Here is a 20,387-nt window from a genome sequence, read left to right on the forward strand (position 1 = left end):
CATATTTAAAAGATCTCATAGTTCTGTATCGCCCGATTAGACCACTTCGATCCCAAAATACAGGCCTACTTGTGGTTCCCAGAGTTTGCAAAAGTAGAATGGGAGGCAGAGCCTTTAGCTATCAAGCTCCTCTCCTGTGGAACCAGCTTCCAATCCAAATTCGGGGAGCAGACACCCTCTCTACTTTTAAGACTAGGCTTAAAACCTTCCTTTTTGATAAAGCTTATAGTTAAACTGCTCACTCAACCTGAACTAGCTTTTCTCTATACATTTACTTGTCACCACTGTATACCATTAATTCTATATCCTACAACCTGTACGATGCTTTGTTGTTGCTTTTTTGTTGTTTTGTTGTTGCTTTTTTGTTGTTTTGTTGTTGCTTTTCTTGTTGTTTTGTTGTTGCTTTTTGTTGTTTTGTTGTTGCTTTTCGTTGCTCTTTTCTTTTCTTTCTCCACTTTCCACTCACCCCAACCGGTCAAGGCAGATGGCCGCCCACCCTGAGCCTGGTTCTGCTGGAGGTTTCTCCCATTAAAGGGAGTTTTTCCTCTCCACTGTTGCCTAGGGCTTGCTCAAGGGGGATTTGTTGGGTTGCTTCTACATACTTGTGTAGTCTGGACTTTATTCCGTAAAGTGCCTTGAGATGACTTTGTTGTAAATTGGCGCTATATAAATAAAGTTGAATTGAATTGAATTGAATTGAATCTATGGTGTTAAAAAGAACACGAGGCTTGTGACGGTTTGACAGGATGACAATTGAAAAGTGTTCCCTTTTTGCCTCTTTTACAGTAGCCTGATAACGACCAGCAGTCCTGGAATTTGGAATGAGACCTGCAGCTTGTCCTTCTTTCACTTTCGTTCAGCTTTTCGACCCTCGTTGGATGATTCAGCCACGGCTCAGCTTTAACTTTAGGCGGCCTGGATTTTAACGGAGCCACGGCATCTAGTGCTGTTTGGCAGGTGGAATGAAACCAGGATGTGAGCTCCTCTGCATCGGAACACATAGACTCAGAAGTGACTTTGTTTTGATGGAAAAAGGCCGAGAACTGAGCGACAGTGGAAAAGTTAATAATACAGACGCACTGAGCAGGAGCGCGAGGCTTAAAGGTGTTACAGGGCAGCACAATGTCAAATAATGCAGGTGTTACAGGGCAGCACAATGTCAAATAATGCAGGTGTTACAGGGCAGCACAATGTCAAATAATGCAGGTGTTACAGGGCAGCACAATGTCAAATAATGCAGGTGTTACAGGGCAGCACAATGTCAAATAATGCAGGTGTTACAGGGCAGCACAATGTCAAATAATACAGGTGTTACAGGGCAGCACAATGTCAAATAATGCAGGTGTTACAGGGCAGCACAATGTCAAATAATGCAGGTGTTACAGGGCAGCACAATGTCAAAAAATACAGGCATATGATCAGAAAACACTGTATCCCAAATCCTCAAGTTAGAAACAGACAGATCATAAGTTAAAACCAGGTCAGACCAGTATGTCCATGCTCTGTCTTGGAATTCGAAACGTGCTTTGGAAAATTAAAAGGGTCAATAAGGCTGAAAAAGTCCTTGGACATTTTCTTGTTTGGACAGCACACATGGACATTAAAATCTCCAACGATAAGGACTCGATCATACATTAGGCACAATTTCAGCCAACAATTCAGAAAATTCATGAAGAAAGTCCTTATTGTTCTTGGGTGGACGATAGAGAACAGCACAGGTTGAGAGCGACCCAGTTCAAAGAAGTCCAGTTCAAAGCTGGAAAAAGAAGATGACAGAGGTGGCTGGTTCCATTTATATGCAGATTCATAAACTGTGGCAGGGAGTTAAAATAACCCCAATTCCGCGGTAAAAGTTCAGAAACAGCGCTGGACTCACCGACATTCAGCCACGTCTCCGTTAAACAAAGAAGATCCAAACTTTGTGAGGTGAAGAAAATCTTAAGAAAAAAGTTTTGTCCGCTGAAGACCTAACGTTTACCAGGCTGAACCTGACAGGAGCTGGTGGTGCCAGAGTGCTGATGGTCCGCGGGGCTGGCAGGGAGGCCGCAGGTTCTCCAGATTTACCCCGCGTTGCCTGGGGCGAGAAGAAAAGGGACGGCGAGGTTGGAGCAGCTCCTCCGGGCTAACAACAGGTACCAGCCAGGCATTGACAGACTCCAATGAGCTCCAGGAGGAAAAAAGGCGATGAACAACTCCAAGCTCCTCCAACGACTCCACGCGCCAGACATGTCTTCAGCTTCACCAGCCTGCCGCTGCATTTACCCCGGCGACGGTGGCGTTTCCGCCGTGGAGGTGGCACCGAGGCACGTCAAAGGTGAGAAGGAAGGGGGGCAAAGCATTTTGACCATCACGCCCAAACTCAGCAACATTTCTCAGCGAAAATCGAAGCTCGAAGGAGGATGTTTGCCAAGTTGACAATACCTGTGGATGGATGGACAATGGCTCTCACCGCTGAAGCAGACAGCGGGGACTCTGTGCAGCTCCTTCAAGCTCAGCTGAATATTTCTCATCATGGTTGAATACTGTAAATTCTCTTGGCTGTGTGTTAGTCTGCATTGTATATTCTACTTTTCCATTTTTGTGAATACTTTAAAAATGCTTTTGGCACTTTATACCATTCCTGTGAGCTGCTTTAATCCAGACGTCCATACAAATTTAAATGGATATCATTATTTAGAGCTATCCAATGATTAAAAAAGTTAATTGCAAAAACAGAAATGAGAAAATAAATAATCAATAATTCTAACTGCAAACAAGCTCATCTAAATATGACATGATGAATATAATAAGTTGAATATCTCAATTTCACAATAAGACTTCCAGTGTAGGGTCAGAGTCTTTGCAGAACCTATTTTGAAAATACAGACTAAATTAAAATTTCCAATAAAAGTGAAGAACCTCTTAGAAAGTCTTATCATGATGCTTTATTGAGCTCTATTCATGAGGAAACTGCCTTCCAGTTGAGCTTCTAGTCTGCTTGATTTTGGCCCTTTGTGTGTTTCCCTTTGTGTAGATGTGGGCAACTCTATGTGTCAAAGTCATCTGAAAAGACTGGGTTTTTTTTTTACCTCAAATTTACACATATTCCATGTGATTTCTGAGGAGCTGTGCAGCACTGATTCACTTCAGTTGTTTTCACAAGCTTTAAGACAATAATGTATTTTCATACAGTGGGTAGAATCATGGTTATGCCGTTAAGGCCTGTAACTAGTTTCCTTTTCATGTCATGCAGCATATAGTATGGCAAACGACAGGGAAAGAGAGGAATGGAAGAGGAGGGGGTCTGGGGGCAAGATGAATCACTTATATGACACAAAGCTTTACCCAGTTATCAGCTTCTCATCTCCTCCTCTCTCTGATGATGGAGACACCGGATGAAGCTGAACTCTGTTTCCCACAGCTCCTCAACACTTCCTGCAAGAAACACACTCGTCCTCACTCTGAGTCGATGCTCATTTACATTCTGCTGTCCTTCATCTCTCTGCTCACTGTGGTTCTTAACCTGCTGGTCATCATCTCCATTTCCCACTTCAGGCACAAATACATGATTTAGCTGTGATGAATTTTGTAGTGAGATTCATGAGTGACCTGAGCATTACATCCATATGTGTTGATGAGACATTGTTTAAATAACTAGAAAAATCCTCTGTACTTTCAACTGTCATAGCTGCTTTTGTAAAACAGCTACTTATGTTGGTGATTATGTTGCAGCTTGTTGTATTTGCAGTAATAACATTCTCTTCCTCCAGGCAGCTCCACTCTCCCACCAACCTCCTCCTCCTCTCTCTGGCTGTCTCAGACTTCCTTGTGGGCCTCCTTGTGATTCCATTTCAAATTCTTTATACAGAGCCCTGCTGGCTGCTGGGTGACCTGGCATGTGTAATGTTAAATGTTGTACCCTGTATCACTGTCTGTGCCTCAGTAGTAAACATGGTGCTGATATCAGTCGACCGTTATGTTGCTATCTGTTACCCTCTGCATTATTCCACCAGAATCACTCAGAAGAGAGTTCACATCTGTGTTCTGCTGTGTTGGATTTACTCTGTTTTCTACTGTTTTATGATTTTATCTGATAACCTGAGACAACCAGGCAGATATAACTCCTGCTATGGAGAATGTGTTATAAATATAATTGGAGCTGTTGACATTGTGTTAGGTTTTATTATTCCCGTTTCCACCATCATCATTCTGTATGTGAGAGTGTTTGTGGTGGCTGTGTCTCAGGCTCGTGCCATGCGCTCCCACATTACAGCTGTCAAACTGCAGAGCTCAGTGACTGTAACTGTGAAGAAATCAGAGCTGAAAGCAGCCAGGACTCTTGGAGTTGTTGTTGCTGTGTTTGTCATGTGTTACTGTCCATATTATTGCGTCTCCATCTCAGGTTATGACATAATGATCGGTTCTAAATTGGAGGTCTTTATGGTTTTTCTGGTATATTTAAACTCCTCTCTAAACCCTGTGATCTATGCATTTTTCTACCCCTGGTTTAGAAAATGTTTTAAACTCATTGCTAAACTTGACATACTGCAGCCTCAGTCCTGTGACTTCATAGTATTGTAGAGAGAAACTGTGGACTCACATTATCTGTAAAAGTGAAGTTAATTAATATTCTTTGTCTCTGACTTTTAATGTTGTGCACATATGAGGAGTGAGGTTATTGTGTCCTTATTTCCAAGTGGGAATTCAGGTTCTAACTGAACTCTGAGTCTGAACAAGTGTCTTTGTTTCTGACATACAAAGTTTTCAACATATAAAGTTTAACCTGTTGTTTTTTTGTACCATTCCACTCTGTCATCAGCTCTACAATGAAACACTTGTATTCATTGCATTAATTTTCAATGTCTTTTCCTGTGTCTAAGACCATTAAAGTTTCCTGTACACCTGTTATACTTTTCCACATTTTTATTGCCAGCAGAGTTGATCGTTAGATGGGCTACAGATTCCCAAAATCCCAACAGGGTATGATTTACATGCTAAAAAGGATCTAAGTGAGACAGCAGTCATGCTCCCATCTCTCATACTCCAAGATGTGACATGAATTATACAGAACAAGTAATGAGGTGTTTACATATCATACTGTATATGCAGCTGTTTGACCTACGTAACACTTTATACACAAAATAGTGGCTGTAATTATATATTTAACAGTTCTAATAAAAGCAGGTTGTTAATGCATTGAAAATTATAAACAGCTGCCATTGTGTATAAAATAAAGCATGATGTAGTGAAGCTCACGCTTTTCTGATATTGCAATAGTGATAATTCATTTTTCCACTATTAGAAGCATCTTGCAATTTCTTGTACTGTGAGTGAGACTGAAAACAACTTCATCTCCAAGATTTAAAACATCAACATCAATATGGGCAGTATTACAGCAGCAGTTCTATTGTTTATGTATTTTAACAAAAACAATACTTCATTTTTTGCCATTTGCACAGAGGATTGCTGTCACTCCCCACCATAACTGTAACCATAGTTTCTGGTCGAGGGAGTTGTTTTAAGTATAATAATGTGCTCAAATGTATAAATGACCAGTGAAGAGCAGCATTATGCATTTGTTATACACCAAGCCAACTTTATTTATACAGCAGCAAAAAAACAGCAAAAACTGACCAAAGTGCATAATAATTTAAAATGGTAAAGCCAAAATAAATACGTATAAAAAATAAAGGATAAAAAGATTAAAAATAAAATAAAATAGTACAGTCACCTTCTCATACTGGGTCCAAAACGCAAGGAGAAAAAGTGAGTTTTCAGCTTTGATTTAAAAATGCACAGTGAGGAGGCCTGTCTAACTTGCAAAGGCAGTGCACTCCACAAATTAGGACCTGCAACAGCAAATGCTCTGTCTCCCCTGAGCTTCCGCCGTGTCCTCGGGACGTCCAGGAGCAGCTGGTCAGCAGATGTGAGCAACCTGGAGGCGGAGGACGGAGCAAGACCATTTAAGGACTTAAAAACAAATAAAAGAATTTTAAAATGAATAAGATGGACAGGCAGCCAGTGCAGCGATGCTAAAGCCGGGATGTTGTGTTCCAGTTACCAAACGTGCAGCTGCATTTTGTACCAGCTGAAGACGGGACAGGGACAAGTGAGAGACACCAAAATACAGAGAATTACAGTAATCCAGCCAAGACAAAAGCATGGATCACTGTCTCAAAGTGCTTTTTTGACAAATATCCAAGCTAAAACCACTGTCCACCTTAACACCCAAATTTGTGACAGTAGGTTTAACAAACTGTGTCAAAGAGCCCAGGTCTATAAGAGGGGGCCCACTGCTGGTGCTTGGACCAAAGACAATAACCTCTGTCTTTTTTTCATTTTCACGTTTCTCATTATTTTGACTTAATAAGTCATTATTTTGAGATATAGGATCATGATTTTTTTCCCCCAGTGGCAGAAACAGGCTTTCCAATAAAAGTGAAGAACCTCTTTAGAAATTCTTATCGTGATGCTTTATTGAGCTCTATTCATGAGGAAACTGCCTTCCAGTTGAGCTTCTAGTCTGCTTGATTTCTTTGAATTCGGCCCTTTGTGTGTTTCCCTTTGTTTAGATGTGGGCAACTCTATGTGTCAAAGTCATCTGAAAAGATAGTTGTTGTTTTTTTTTGCCTCAAATTTACACATATTCCATGTGATTTCTGAGGAGCTGTGCAGCACTGATTCACTTCAGTTGTTTTCACCAGCTTTATGACAGTAATGGTTCTTCACAGCTTTGCCATACAGTGGATAGAATCATGGTTATGCCGTTAAGGCCTGTAACTAGTTTCCTTTTGCATGTCGTGCAGCATATAGTATGGCAAACGACAGGGAAAGAGAGGAATGGAAGAGGAGGGGGTCTGGGGGCAAGATGAATCACTTATATGACACAAAGTTTTACCCAGTTATCAGCTGCTCATCTCCTCCTCTCTCTGATGATGGAGACACTGGGGGAGGTTAAACTCTGTTTCCCACAGCTCCTCAACACTTCCTGCAAGAAACACAGTCGTCCTCACTCTGAGTCGATGCTCATTTACATTCTGCTGTCCTTCATCTCTCTGCTCACTGTGGTTCTTAACCTGCTGGTCATCATCTCCATCTCCCACTTCAGGCACAGATACATGTTTTAGCTGTGATGAATTTTGTAGTGAGATTCATGAGTGACCTGAGCATTACATCCATATGTGTTGATGAGACATTGTTTAAATAACTAGAAAAATCCTCTGTACTTTCAACTGTCATAGCTGCTTTTGTAAAACAGCTACTTATGTTGGTGATTATGTTGCAGCTTGTTGTATTTACAGTAATAACATTCTCTTCCTCCAGGCAGCTCCACTCTCCCACTAACCTCCTCCTCCTCTCTCTGGCTGTCTCAGACTTCCTTGTGGGCCTCCTTGTGATTCCATTTCAAATTCTTTATACAGAGCCCTGCTGGCTGCTGGGTGACCTGGCATGTGTAATGTTAAATGTTGTACCTTTTATCACTGTTTGTTCCTCAATAGTAAACATGGTGCTGATATCAGTCGACCGTTATGTTGCTATCTGTGACCCTCTGCATTATTCCACCAGAGTCACTCTGAAGAGAGTTCAGATTTGTGTTTTCCTGTCTTGGATTTGTTGTTTTCCCTACAGCCTCATGTTTTTATCTGATAACCTGGAACAACCAGGCAGGTATAACTCCTGCTATGGAGAATGTGTGATCAACATATTTGGAGCTCTTGACATTGTGATAAATTTTATTATCCCCATTTCCATCATCGTCATTCTGTATGTGAGAGTGTTTGTGGTGGCTGTGTCTCAGGCTCGTGCCATGCGCTCCCACATTACAGCTGTCAAACTGCAGAGATCAGTGACTGTAACTGTGAAGAAATCAGAGCTGAAAGCAGCCAGGACTCTTGGAGTTGTTGTTGCTGTGTTTTTCATGTGTTACTGTCCATATTATTGCGTCTCCATCTCAGGTTATGACATAATGATCGGTTCTAAATTGGAGGTCTTTATGGTTTTTCTGTTATATTTAAACTCCTCTCTAAACCCTGTGATCTATGCATTTTTCTACCCCTGGTTTAGAAAATCTGTTAAACTCATTGTTACACTTGACATACTGCAGCCTCAGTCCTGTCAGGCCAATGTACTGTAGAGAGAATCTGTGGACTCACATTATCTGTAAAGGCATAAAAGTGAAGTTAATTAATATTCTTTGTCTCTGACTTTTAATGTTGTGCACATATGAGGAGTGAGGTTATTGTGTCCTTATTTCCAAGTGGGAATTCATGTTCAAACTGAACTCTGAGTCTGAACAAGTGTCTTTGTTTCTGAGATACAAAGTTTTCAACATATAAAGTTTAACCTGTTGTTTTTTGTACCATTCCACTCTGTCATCAGCTCTACAATGAAACACTTGTATTCATTGCATTAATTTTCAATGTCTTTTCCTGTGTCTAAGACCATTAAAGTTTCCTGTACACCTGGAACATACTTTTCCACATTTTTTATTGCCAGCAGAGTTGATCGTTAGATGGGCTACAGATTCCCAAAATCCCAACAGGGTATGATTTACATGCTAAAAATGATCTAAGTGAGACAGCAGTCATGCTCCCATCTCTCATACTCCAAGATGTGACATGAATTATACAGAACAAGTAATGAGGTGTTTACATATCATACTGTATATGCAGCTGTTTGACCTACATAAAACTTTATACACAAAATAGTAGGTGTAATTATATATTTAACAGTTCTAAAAAAGCAGGTTGCTAATGCATTGAAAATTATAAACAGCTGCATATAAAATATACATTGTGTATAAAATGGAAATTAGAAGTTATACTCTGACCAGACAACAGTAGGTGCTAAAAAAAACACAGAGGTCTTGAACAGATATTAAGATGCAAAATGGACAGTTTATCATTGAAGAATTAAAGAATCAAAGACAATACAGTGATGAAGGTAAAGGAGACTAACAATTTTAACAAAAACAATACTTCACTTTTAGCCATTTGTACAGAGAATTGCTGTCACTCCCCAGCATAACTATAACCATAGTTTCTGCTCGAGGGAGTTGTTTTAAGTATAATAATGTGCACAAATGTATAAATGACCAGTGAAGAGCAGCATTATGCATTTGTTATACACCAAGCCAACTTTATTTTTAAAGCAGCAAAAAAACAGCAAAAACTGACCAAAGTGCATAATAATTTAAAATGGTAAAGCCAAAATAAATACATATAAAAATAAAGGATAAAAAGACTAAAAATACAATAAAATAGTACAGTCACCTTCTCATACTGGGTCCAAAACGCAAGGAGAAAAAGTGAGTTTTCAGCTTTGATTTAAAAATGCACAGTGAGGAGGCCTGTCTAACTTGCAAAGGCAGTGCTTTCCACAAATTAGGGCCTGCAACAGCAAATGCTCTGTCTCCCCTGAGCTTCCGCCGTGTCCTCGGGACGTCCAGGAGCAGCCGGTCAGCAGACGTGAGCGACCTGGAGGGGGAGGACGGAGCAAGACCATTTAAGGACTTAAAAACAAATAAAAGAATTTTGAAATGAACTCTAAGATGGACAGGCAGCCAGTGCAGTGATGCTAAAGCCGGGATGTTGTGTTCCAGTTACCAAACGTGCAGCTGCATTTTGTACCAGCTGAAGACGGGACAGGGACAAGTGAGAGACACCAAAATACAGAGAATTACAGTAATCCAGCCAAGACAAAAGCATGGATCACTGTCTCAAAGTGCTTTTTTGACAAATATCCAAGCTAAAACCACTGTCCACCTTAACACCCAAATTTGTGACAGCAGGTTTAACAAATTGTGTCAAAGGGCCCAGGTCCACAAGAGGGGGCCCACTGCTGGTGCTTGGACCAAAGACAATAACCTCTGTCTATTTTTCATTAAAGTGGAGCAGATTAAGAGCCATCCAGGCTCGTAATTCCTCAAGACACTGCATCAGTGAGCTTATGGTGTAGCCATTCTTCTGTCTCAGTGACACATATATCGGGGTGTCATCTGCATAACAGTGGTGCTTGGACCAAAGACAATAACCTCTGTCTTTTTTTTCATTTTCAAGTTTCTCATTATTTTGACTTTTTAAGTCATTATTTTGAGATACAGGATCATGATTTTTTTTCCCCCAGTGGCAGAAACAGGCTTTCCAATAAAAGTGAAGAACCTCTTTAGGAATTCTTATCGTGATGCTTTATTGAGCTCTATTCATGAGGAAACTGCCTTCCAGTTGAGCTTCTAGTCTGCTTGATTTCTTTGAATTCGGCCCTTTGTGTGTTTCCCCTTGTGTAGATGTGGGCAGCTCTATGTGTCAAAGTCATCTGAAAAGATAGTTGTTGTTTTTTTTTGCCTCAAATTTACACATATTCCATGTGATTTCTGAGGAGCTGTGCAGCACTGATTCACTTCAGTTGTTTTCACCAGCTTTATGACAGTAATGGTTCTTCACAGCTTTGCCATACAGTGGATAGAATCATGGTTATGCCGTTAAGGCCTGTAACTAGTTTCCTTTTGCATGTCGTGCAGCATATAGTATGGCAAACGACAGGGAAAGAGAGGAATGGAAGAGGAGGGGGTCTGGGGGCAAGATGAATCACTTATATGACACAAAGCTTTACCCAGTTATCAGCTTCTCATCTCCTCCTCTCTCTGATGATGGAGACACTGGGGGAGGTTAAACTCTGTTTCCCACAGCTCCTCAACACTTCCTGCAAGAAACACACACGTCCTCACTCTGAGTCGATGCTCATTTACATCCTGCTGTCCTTCATCTCTCTGCTCACTGTGGTTCTTAACCTGCTGGTCATCATCTCCATCTCCCACTTCAGGCACAAATACATGATTTAGCTGTGATGAATTTTGTAGTGAGATTCATGAGTGACCTGAGCATTACATCCATATGTGTTGATGAGACATTGTTTAAATAACTAGAAAAATCCTCTGTACTTTCAACTGTCATAGCTGCTTTTGTAAAGCAGCTACTTATGTTGGTGATTATGTTGCAGCTTGTTGTATTTGCAGTAATAACATTCTCTTCCTCCAGGCAGCTCCACTCTCCCACCAACCTCCTCCTCCTCTCTCTGGCTGTCTCAGACTTCCTTGTGGGCCTCCTTGTGATTCCATTTCAAATTCTTTATACAGAGCCCTGCTGGCTGCTGGGTGACCTGGCATGTGTAATGTTTAATGTTGTACCTTTTATCACTGTCTGTGCCTCAGTAGTAAACATGGTGCTGATATCAGTCGACCGTTATGTTGCTATCTGTTACCCTCTGCATTATTCCACCAGAATCACTCAGAAGAGAGTTCAGATCTGTGTTCTGCTCTGTTGGATTTACTCTGTTTTCTACTGTTTTATGACTTTATCTGACAACCTGAAAGAACCAGGCAGGTATAACTCCTGCTATGGAGAATGTGTGATTAACATATTTGGAGCTCTTGACATTGTGATCAGTTTTATTATTCCTGTTTCCACCATCATCATTCTGTATGTGAGAGTGTTTGTGGTGGCTGTGTCTCAGGCTCGTGCCATGCGCTCCCACATTACAGCTGTCAAACTGCAGAGTTCAGTGACTGTAACTGTGAAGAAATCAGAGCTGAAAGCAGCCAGGACTCTTGGAGTTGTTGTTGCTGTGTTTGTTATGTCTTACTGTCCATATTATTGCGTCTCCATCTCAGGTTATGACATGATGATCGGTTCTAAATTGGAGGTGTTTATGATTTTTCTGGTATATTTAAACTCCTCTCTAAACCCTGTGATCTATGCATTTTTCTACCCCTGGTTTAGAAAATCTGTTAAACTCATTGTTACACTTGACATACTGCAGCCTCAGTCTTGTCAGGCCAATGTACTGTAGAGAGAAACTGTGGACTCACATTATCTGTAAAGGCAAAAAGTGAAAGTGATATTCTTCCTCTCTGACTTTTATTGTTGTTTGTAATATTTCCAAGAGGGAATTCATGTTCAAACTGAACTCTGAGTCTGAACAAGTGTCTTTGATTTTGACATACAAAGTTTTCAACATATAAAGTTTAACCTGTTGTTTTTTGTACCATTCCACTCTGTCATCAGCTCTACAATGAAACACTTGTATTCATTGCATTAATTTTCAATGTCTTTTCCTGTGTCTAAGACCATTAAAGTTTCCTGTACACCTGGAACATACTTTTCCACATTTTTTATTGCCAGCAGAGTTGATAGTTAGATGGGCTACAGATTCCCAAAATCCCAACAGGGTATGATTTACATGCTAAAAATGATCTAAGTGAGACAGCAGTCATGCTCCCATCTCTCATACTCCAAGATGTGACATGAATTATACAGAACAAGTAATGAGGTGTTTACATATCATACTGTATATGCAGCTGTTTGACCTACATAAAACTTTATACACAAAATAGTAGGTGTAATTATATATTTAACAGTTCTAATAAAAGCAGGTTGTTAATGCATTGAAAATTATAAACAGCTGCATATAAAATATACATTGTGTATAAAATGGAAATTAGAAGTTATACTCTGACCAGACAACAGTAGGTGCTAAAAAAAACACAGAGGTCTTGAACAGATATTAAGATGCAAAATGGACAGTTTATCATTGAAGAATTAAAGAATCAAAGACAATACAGTGATGAAGGTAAAGGAGACTAACAATTTTAACAAAAACAATACTTCATTTTTAGCCATTTGCACAGAGAATTGCTGTCACTCCCCAGCATAACTGTAATCACAGTTTCTGTTCAAGGGAGGGAGTTGTTTTAAGTATAATAATGTGCTCAAATGTATAAATGACCAGTGAAGAGCAGCATTATGCATTTATTTTGTCTGTTCTGCTGGAAATATTCCAGAAGGAGGAGGAGGGAAATGGCCTGCATTCTGCGTCAGATATTTTTATGATCGTAATGTGATAAAATAATCAACAACTTTTGGCCTGTCCCTTCAGGGGTCGCCACATTTGGCGCCAATTTTTGTGGCGTATGCCCTTCCTGCTTGATGCACCAAGGTGGTGCATGTCATTTGGTGGCTGGGTGGCGCCACACCTGGTGGGGTTTGAACCCTAAATCTTCTGCAGCCCAACCCACTATGCCCCCATGTTAATGTGGTGCAATAAAAAGTTAAAAAGATCTTTAATGGGTCCCAAATCTCAAGTTGGTGTCAGGATCCTTTTATTTCATAGCAAAATAGTCTGTGAATAAACATGACACATTTCGGTCCACCATGCTGTCTGTGTTTGGAGGCGGAGCCGCCAGAGAAGTGTCAGAGAAGTTTAGATAAAGAGGGTGGATCATGGGGCGGATCGTCGGAAGGAAAAGTAGTTCCTATGCGGTGCATCACAAATAATATACAAATTGATGTAGAAGGAGCAGAAAACATGTGGATATGAGTGCAGAGAAAATATGAATAAATAAAAAGAAAATAGCGATATTTTAACTTGAGAATCGATATTTAAAAATTGGCCGTCAAGATCGAAATATCGATTTTTTGGTATCGATTCTCCCATCACTACCATGCATAAGTATTTCCCAACACATGTGATTACCTGCCTGTGAGAGCTCAGACCAATGTTTTCACCAAGTGCTGATGAATTACACTGATTATTCAATGAAGTGTCACAGACTTCTTCAGTGTAACCAAGTATATATCTTCACTGAAAGGGAGATTTCATACACACCAATATTGTGAATCACTTTCCTGTCATGAACAGAGATTTTGGATTCTGGAATTAAGTGATTGCTCCTTGTACTTTTGGACTTATTGTACATTGTGTCACTAAAGGGAGTTTGGGACATTGTGTCACTAAGAGGATTTTGGAGCTCTTTACACGTCAGGGATTGGAGCTCCACGCTACGCTTCACCCACACACTGCCAGGACCACACTCCAGCATTCCCCGTAAGATCCCACCTCCACACTCATCTCATCTGCTCACGCGCTATAGTAAGTCTTGCTTTTTGTTTGAGCCTCCATACAAGTATTAAGTACTCATCTGTGTGTCCTCCCTCATAAGCGGGAGAGTAGCGCCATCTAGCGAGTCGGAGGGCTTACCACATCATTCTGCCCTGCCAACAATAACATTCTTTTAACTTAATTAAAACTGAGAAGTTGTGTCAAGCACCGTATTGGGTCCAACCCCAAAAACACATTTGAGTTGGAGTCAAGGTTTGAGGATGAGTCCCAAGTTACAGTGTGTGGGACTTAAATGAGACTCAAGTCTAAGTCACAAACTCGTGTTCTTGTTTAGTTGGAAGTATGTTACCTCAGTCTTTGGCTGGTTATGGACACTGGCTAGATAGTAGTTTAATTAAACATTACTCAGGGAATTTATGTCCATCAGTAACAGCTGAATTGACCGAGCACTCACTACAGTTGTCATAACAACCACTAAATGCAATGGTTAAAGTATCTGAGCTAAAAATGTGAGTTTGCTGAACTCCAACAAAAAGACTTTGACCAAAGTTAAAACTCTCCTCGTTATTGTTAGATCTGATTTTTAATTTTATTTATTCATTACAGCCTGATCATTTTCAGCATGTACTGTATCTAAACTTCAGTAAACTGATGATGTGGATCTACAGCCCATATAACTGATTACTACTGGTAATGAAATGAAACGACAATAAAGGAGACACAGTTGGGAAGGAAAGTTAAATCAGACTGCTGACACTTTAATTGGGGAAAATGAACTGAATTTTGCAAAAGTAAGAGTTTCCTTTTAACTCATTTATATAATAACATATTTTTACACAAAATAAATACAACTATATGAGAATCTAAACTACTTCTCAAAACAGAGATGCTTCCCACTAACACAACAGCACATCAAAAGACATTTTCATGCTTAACAAAAAGTCCTTCCACAGTTTCTCTCTACAGTACGTTGGCCTGACTGGACTGAGGCTGCAGTATCTGTAGTGTAACAATAAGTTTAACAGATTTTCTGAACCAGGGGTAGAAAAAGGCATAAATCACAGGGTTCATACAGGAATTCAATAACACCAGAAGGTTTATAAAAGTGTTGGTCGAAGAAGCCATCGTGATATCAGAGCGAGAGAGAGACACACAATAAAATGGACAGTAACACATGAGAAACACAGCAACAACAACTCCAAGAGTCCTGGCTGCTTTCAGCTCTGATTTCTTCACAGTTACAGTCACTGATCTCTGCAGTTTGACAGCTGTAATGTGGGAGCGCATGGCACGAGCCTGAGACACAGCCACCACAAACACTCTCACATACAGAATGATGATGGTGGAAACGGGGATGATAAAGGCCAATACAATGTGAACAGCTCCAGATATATTAATCACACACTGTCCATAGCAGGAGTTATACCTGCCTGGTTGGTTCAGGTTATCATATAAAAGCACAAAGCTGTAGAAAACACAGTAAATCCAACACAGCAGAACACAGATCTGAACTCTCTTCTGAGTGATTCTGGTGGAATAATGCAGAGGGTCACAGATAGCAACATAACGGTCGACTGATATCAGCACCATGTTTACTTCTGAAGAAGGCACAGTGATAAATGCTAAAAAAAACCAGAGAGAACACATCAGGTCACCCAGGAACCAGCAGGGTTCCATGAAAAGTGTTTGAAAGGGAATCACAAATAGGCCCACGAGGACGTCTGAGACAGCCAGAGAGAGGATGATGGAGTTTGTGGGAGTGTGGAGCTGCCTGGAGGGAGAGAATATTTTAAGTATGACAATGTTGTGAAGTCAATGAGTCAAACCAGATAAAAAGAGGTCAATTGTTACAATCAACATCACTGCATTAACATATCATCAGCACTAAAACATGTATCTGTGCCTGAAGTGGGAGATGGAGATGATGACCAGCAGGTTAAGAACCACAGTGAGCAGAGAGATGAAGGACAGCAGAATGTAAATGAGCATCGACTCAGAGTGAGGACGAGTGTGTTTCTTGCAGGAAGTGTTGAGGAGCTGTGGGAAACAAAGTTCAGCTTCATCCATCATCAGATGAAGAAGAGGAGATGAGAAACTGCTGAACACTTGCAGCTTTCTGAGCAAAGTTCTGTCACACAGCTGATTTATCTCTTCCCTCCACCGAACCCACCCCCCTTCCACCTCCCCCCCTGTCTCTCAGTCTCTCTTGTCCTTCAGTAAACGCAACATTCTTTTCATCACCTGCATGGATTACAACTATTACTTTGTGTGATATACACTAAGTAACGTATGTAATTCTTGTCTTGTTATGTGCTTTGATGCCAAAATCTTACAGATTGTCTTGTTTCGTTGATAGACTCTTCTTCTTTTCCTTTGTTCTGTTCCCTTTCAGGTGTTGCCACAGTGAATCATGTGCCTCCATCTAACCCTGTCCTCTGCATCCTCTTCTCTCACACCAACTAACTTCATGTCCTCCCTCACTACATCCATAAATCTCCTCTTTGATCTTCCTCTAAACATCCTGCCTGGCAACTCCAACCTCAGCATCCTTCTACTGATATATTCACAGTTTCTCCTCTGAACATGTCCAAACCACCTCAATCTGTCCTCTCTGACTTTATCTCCAACACATCTAACATGAGCTGTCCCTCTGATGTCCTCATTCCTGATCCTGTCCATCCTCGTCCCTCCCAAAGAGAACCTCAACATCTTAAGCTCTGCTACCTCCAGCTCTGCCTCCTGTCTTTTCTTTAGTGCCACTGTCTCTAAGCCGAACAACATCTCTGGTCTCACCACCATCTTGAACACCTTTCCTTTCATTCTCGCTGATACTCTTTTATCACACAACACACCTGACACTTTTCTCCACCTGTTCCAACCTGCTTACACTCGTCTCTTCACCTCTTTTCCACACTCTCCTTTGCTCTGAACCGTTGACCCTAAGTCAACTTAAAGTCCTGCACCTGCTTCACCTCTGCTCCCTGTAACCTCACTGTTACACCTGGGTCCCTCTCATTCACACACATGTATTCTGTCTTACTGCGGCTAAGCTTCATTCCTCTGTTTTCCAGAGCAGACCTCCACCTCTCTAGATTTTCCTCCACCTGCTCCCTGCTCTCACTACAAATAACAATGTCATCTGCAAACATCATAGTCCATGGAGATTCTTGTCTAACCTCATCTGTCAGTCTGTCCATCACCAGAGCAAACAAGAAGGGGTTCAGAGCTGATCCTTGATGCAGACCCACCTCCACCTTGAACTCCTCTGTCACACCTACAGCACCTCACCACAGTGTTACAGCTCTCATACATGTCCGGCACCACTCTAACATAATTCTCTGCCGCTCCAGACGTCCTCATACAATACCACAGCTCCTCTCTCTGCACCCTGTTATACGCTTTCTCTAAATCTACGAAGACACAATGCAACTCGCTATGACCTTCTCTGTATTTCTCCATCTCCCTGTACTCCTGTCTTCTCTCTTCAGTTCTCTCAGTGTCCCAATTCTTCTTAGCTAACCTCTTTCTCTGTATACACTCCTGAACTTCCTCGTTCCACCACCAAGTCTCCTTGTCCACTTTCCTCTTTCCAGATGACACACCGAGTACCCTCCTACCTGTCTCCCTGATCACATTAGCTGTAGTGGTCCAGTCTTCTACTTGATCTATCATCAGTCTTTGACACTGTGAACCATCAGATCCTGTTGTCCACACTCTCTGACTTGGGCATCTCTGGATCAGCTCTAGACTGGCTTTGTTCTTACCTATCGGGACGAACCTTCAAGGTGTCCTGCCGGGGGCATCTTTCTCACTCTCATAGCCTCTCTACCGGTGTGCCGCAGGGCTCAGTTCTTGGTCCTCTCCTCTTTTCTATCTATACTTCATCCCTAGGTGCCATCATTCACTCACATGGGCTTTCCTATCACTGCTACGCTGATGACACACAGCTCTTCCTGTCCTTTCTACCATATGACTCCACTGTCTCATCGCGCATTTCTGCCTGTCTCTCAGACATCTCAGCCTGGATGAGTGAGAGACACCTTCAGCTCAACCTCTCCAAGACCGAAGTCCTTGTCTTCCCAGCCAGACCTTCGATGCAACACAACATCAGCATCAACATGGGATCTACAGTGATTGTCCCCACTAAATCGGCCAAAAATCTGGGGGTCATCATCGACGACCAACTGAGCTTTAAGGACCACATCTCCTCAGTCTTTAGGGCTTGCAGATTTGTTCTCTACAACATCAGGAAGATCGGACCCTACATCACGGAATATACAACCCAACTCATTGTACAGGTGCTGGTCACATCTCGTCTTGATTACTGCAACGCTTTGTTGATGGGGTTACCAATATCCACAATCAAACCCTTGCAGATGGTTAACTCTACAGCTCCCGCTTACCTCAACTCACTCATTCAAGTCTACAATCCTTCTCGCCAGCTGCGGTCTGCCAACGAACGACATCTGGTGGTTCCAGCACCACACAGAAGACACCAAGCAAAACTGTTTAGCGCAATGACCCCATGATGGTGGAATGAGCTACCAAACTCTGCACGCTCAGCTGACTCTCTCCCAATATTCAAAAAACTGCTGAAAACTGAACTCTTCCGCATCTTCCTATGCACTTAAATCTCTTTAAAAAAAAAAATCCTTTCTGCTCTCTTGCACTTGCATCTCGTGAACTGTGAACACTTTTCTGATAGGACTTTGCTTTGATGTTTTCTCCTTGACTTAGATTTTTGCTGCCTTGTACCTCACTTGCAAGTCGCTTTAGATAAAGATCTAATAATAATAGATCTTTGCAAAGTCAACCACCATCTGTCCTTCTGCATTCCTGTCCTGAAGACCAAACCTCCTCATCACACTCTCATCACCTCTGTTCCCTTTACCTACATGTCCATTGAAATCTGCTGCAATCACCACTCTCTCACTTCTGTTGATGCTCAGCATCACTTCATCTAACTCACTCCAGAATTTCTCCTTCTCTTCTAACTCACATCCTACCTGTGGTTCATAACCACTCACAACATTCATGGCTCAAATTTCCAGCTTCAGACTCATCGACTAATCGTTTCTCTTTCTATCCGACCCATGGTAAAACAACTTGAACCCTGCTCCTAAGCTTCTGGCCTTGCTACCTTTCCATCTGGTCTGTAGCTCAGTTGGTAATGTACAGGGTCAGTGGTTTGATCCCGGGTCCCAGTTATGTGTCAAAGTGTCCACCAACAATAGTCCAATTTCCACGCGTACCCTGTAGGGCAACAGCCCCAGCGGCGGTCGTTTGTTAACCTGGGCCCCGACCGATCTGGTATGGAAGTCAGATTCGTTGTGGAAGTCATGATTTGAATGTTTAATTTGGCATGTGTTTTTACATTGGATGCACTTCCTGACATGTAACAAATACAAATCTCAAAAGAACCTCAAAAATAATAAGGTTGCAAGCTGGGGTCCTCTGTCCCACATGTAGATGGTTAATATATTAATAAACTACCTTCTAGTCAGCCTGCCTGATTCCTTTGAATTCTGCCCCTGCTGTAGCTTTATACGTCAAAGTGTCTTGTTTACGTTGCTTCTGGTGGGTCTTTGCTTGTAAAATAAGTTTTCTGCTGAATAACTCGATGTAAATGTGATGTGCCAATGCAATTTTCCAAAGACATGCTGAGAAGATGTCACAAACAATTTGAACCTTGTGTAGATGTCTAAATTCAACATTCAGAAGACACCCAGCAAAGATAATGCAAATACGTTTAGTTTAAAAAGGGTCCGCTTTTGATTAAGGAAGTGTGCGTGCTCTTGTTCGGTGGGTGCACCTGCCTGGTCAAATAGATTTTTTACATCTGTCTATGGCTGATTACAAACACAGGCTCCATTGAGGATTTACTCAGTGAATTTATGTTGTAAGAGCTGAAATGACCTATAACCTACTATAGTTGTTAATAGAACCAGTAGCTGACCCAAGATTGTTACTTCACTGAACTCCAGCAAGAACAGCAGAGTTAAGTCATCATTATTGTTAGATTTCATTTTTATTTGATTTGATTTATTTGCCGCTTCGTTACAGCATGTGAGGTTACTCTGATCATGTTCAACATGTACTGTATACTGGATCAGTTACATGGGCTGTAGATCATCAATTTACTAAACTTTAGTAAATTGCTGATGCTGATCTACAGCCCATATAACTGATCACCTCTGCCGGCAGTAAAATGAAACAAAGATTAAAAAAATGTTGAAGAAACTGATTAAATCAGACTTGAGTTGAATTTTGGAAAACTAAGTGAATCTTACAAAGTAAGAATTTCCTTTTATTAAAAACTAGAGAATAAAACCAAACTCTCGAGCCAAAATTAGAGGATGGAGTACAAAGTACTCAATGCAGTTTAAAAAAATACACCAAGAGAAATATTTTTTCTGCATAAAATAAATAGAATTACATGAAAAGGAAAACTGCTTCTTGTAACAGATGGAGACGAGAAGGTCTTACGTCTTTTTACTTTTTTTTCTCTCTCT

The 20,387-nt window shown here is 41.2% G+C and overlaps 1 protein-coding gene across 1 annotated transcript; it reads right to left on the reverse strand.

The window, feature by feature from the left end:
* Positions 1–14,835: 14,835 nt before the first annotated feature.
* On the reverse strand, positions 14,836–15,942 carry LOC137139802 (trace amine-associated receptor 13c-like). Its single transcript, XM_067527555.1, has 2 exons — positions 15,779–15,942; positions 14,836–15,646 (listed from the first exon to the last, which is right to left on the reverse strand). The coding sequence occupies exons 1-2, from the start codon at positions 15,940–15,942 to the stop codon at positions 14,836–14,838; spliced, it is 975 nt and encodes a 324-aa protein (XP_067383656.1).
* Between the last annotated feature and the right edge of the window lie 4,445 nt (positions 15,943–20,387).

This window comes from Channa argus, chromosome 13 (genome assembly GCF_033026475.1).
Source record: "Channa argus isolate prfri chromosome 13, Channa argus male v1.0, whole genome shotgun sequence".
In the NCBI taxonomy this organism is placed as follows: domain Eukaryota; kingdom Metazoa; phylum Chordata; class Actinopteri; order Anabantiformes; family Channidae; genus Channa; species Channa argus.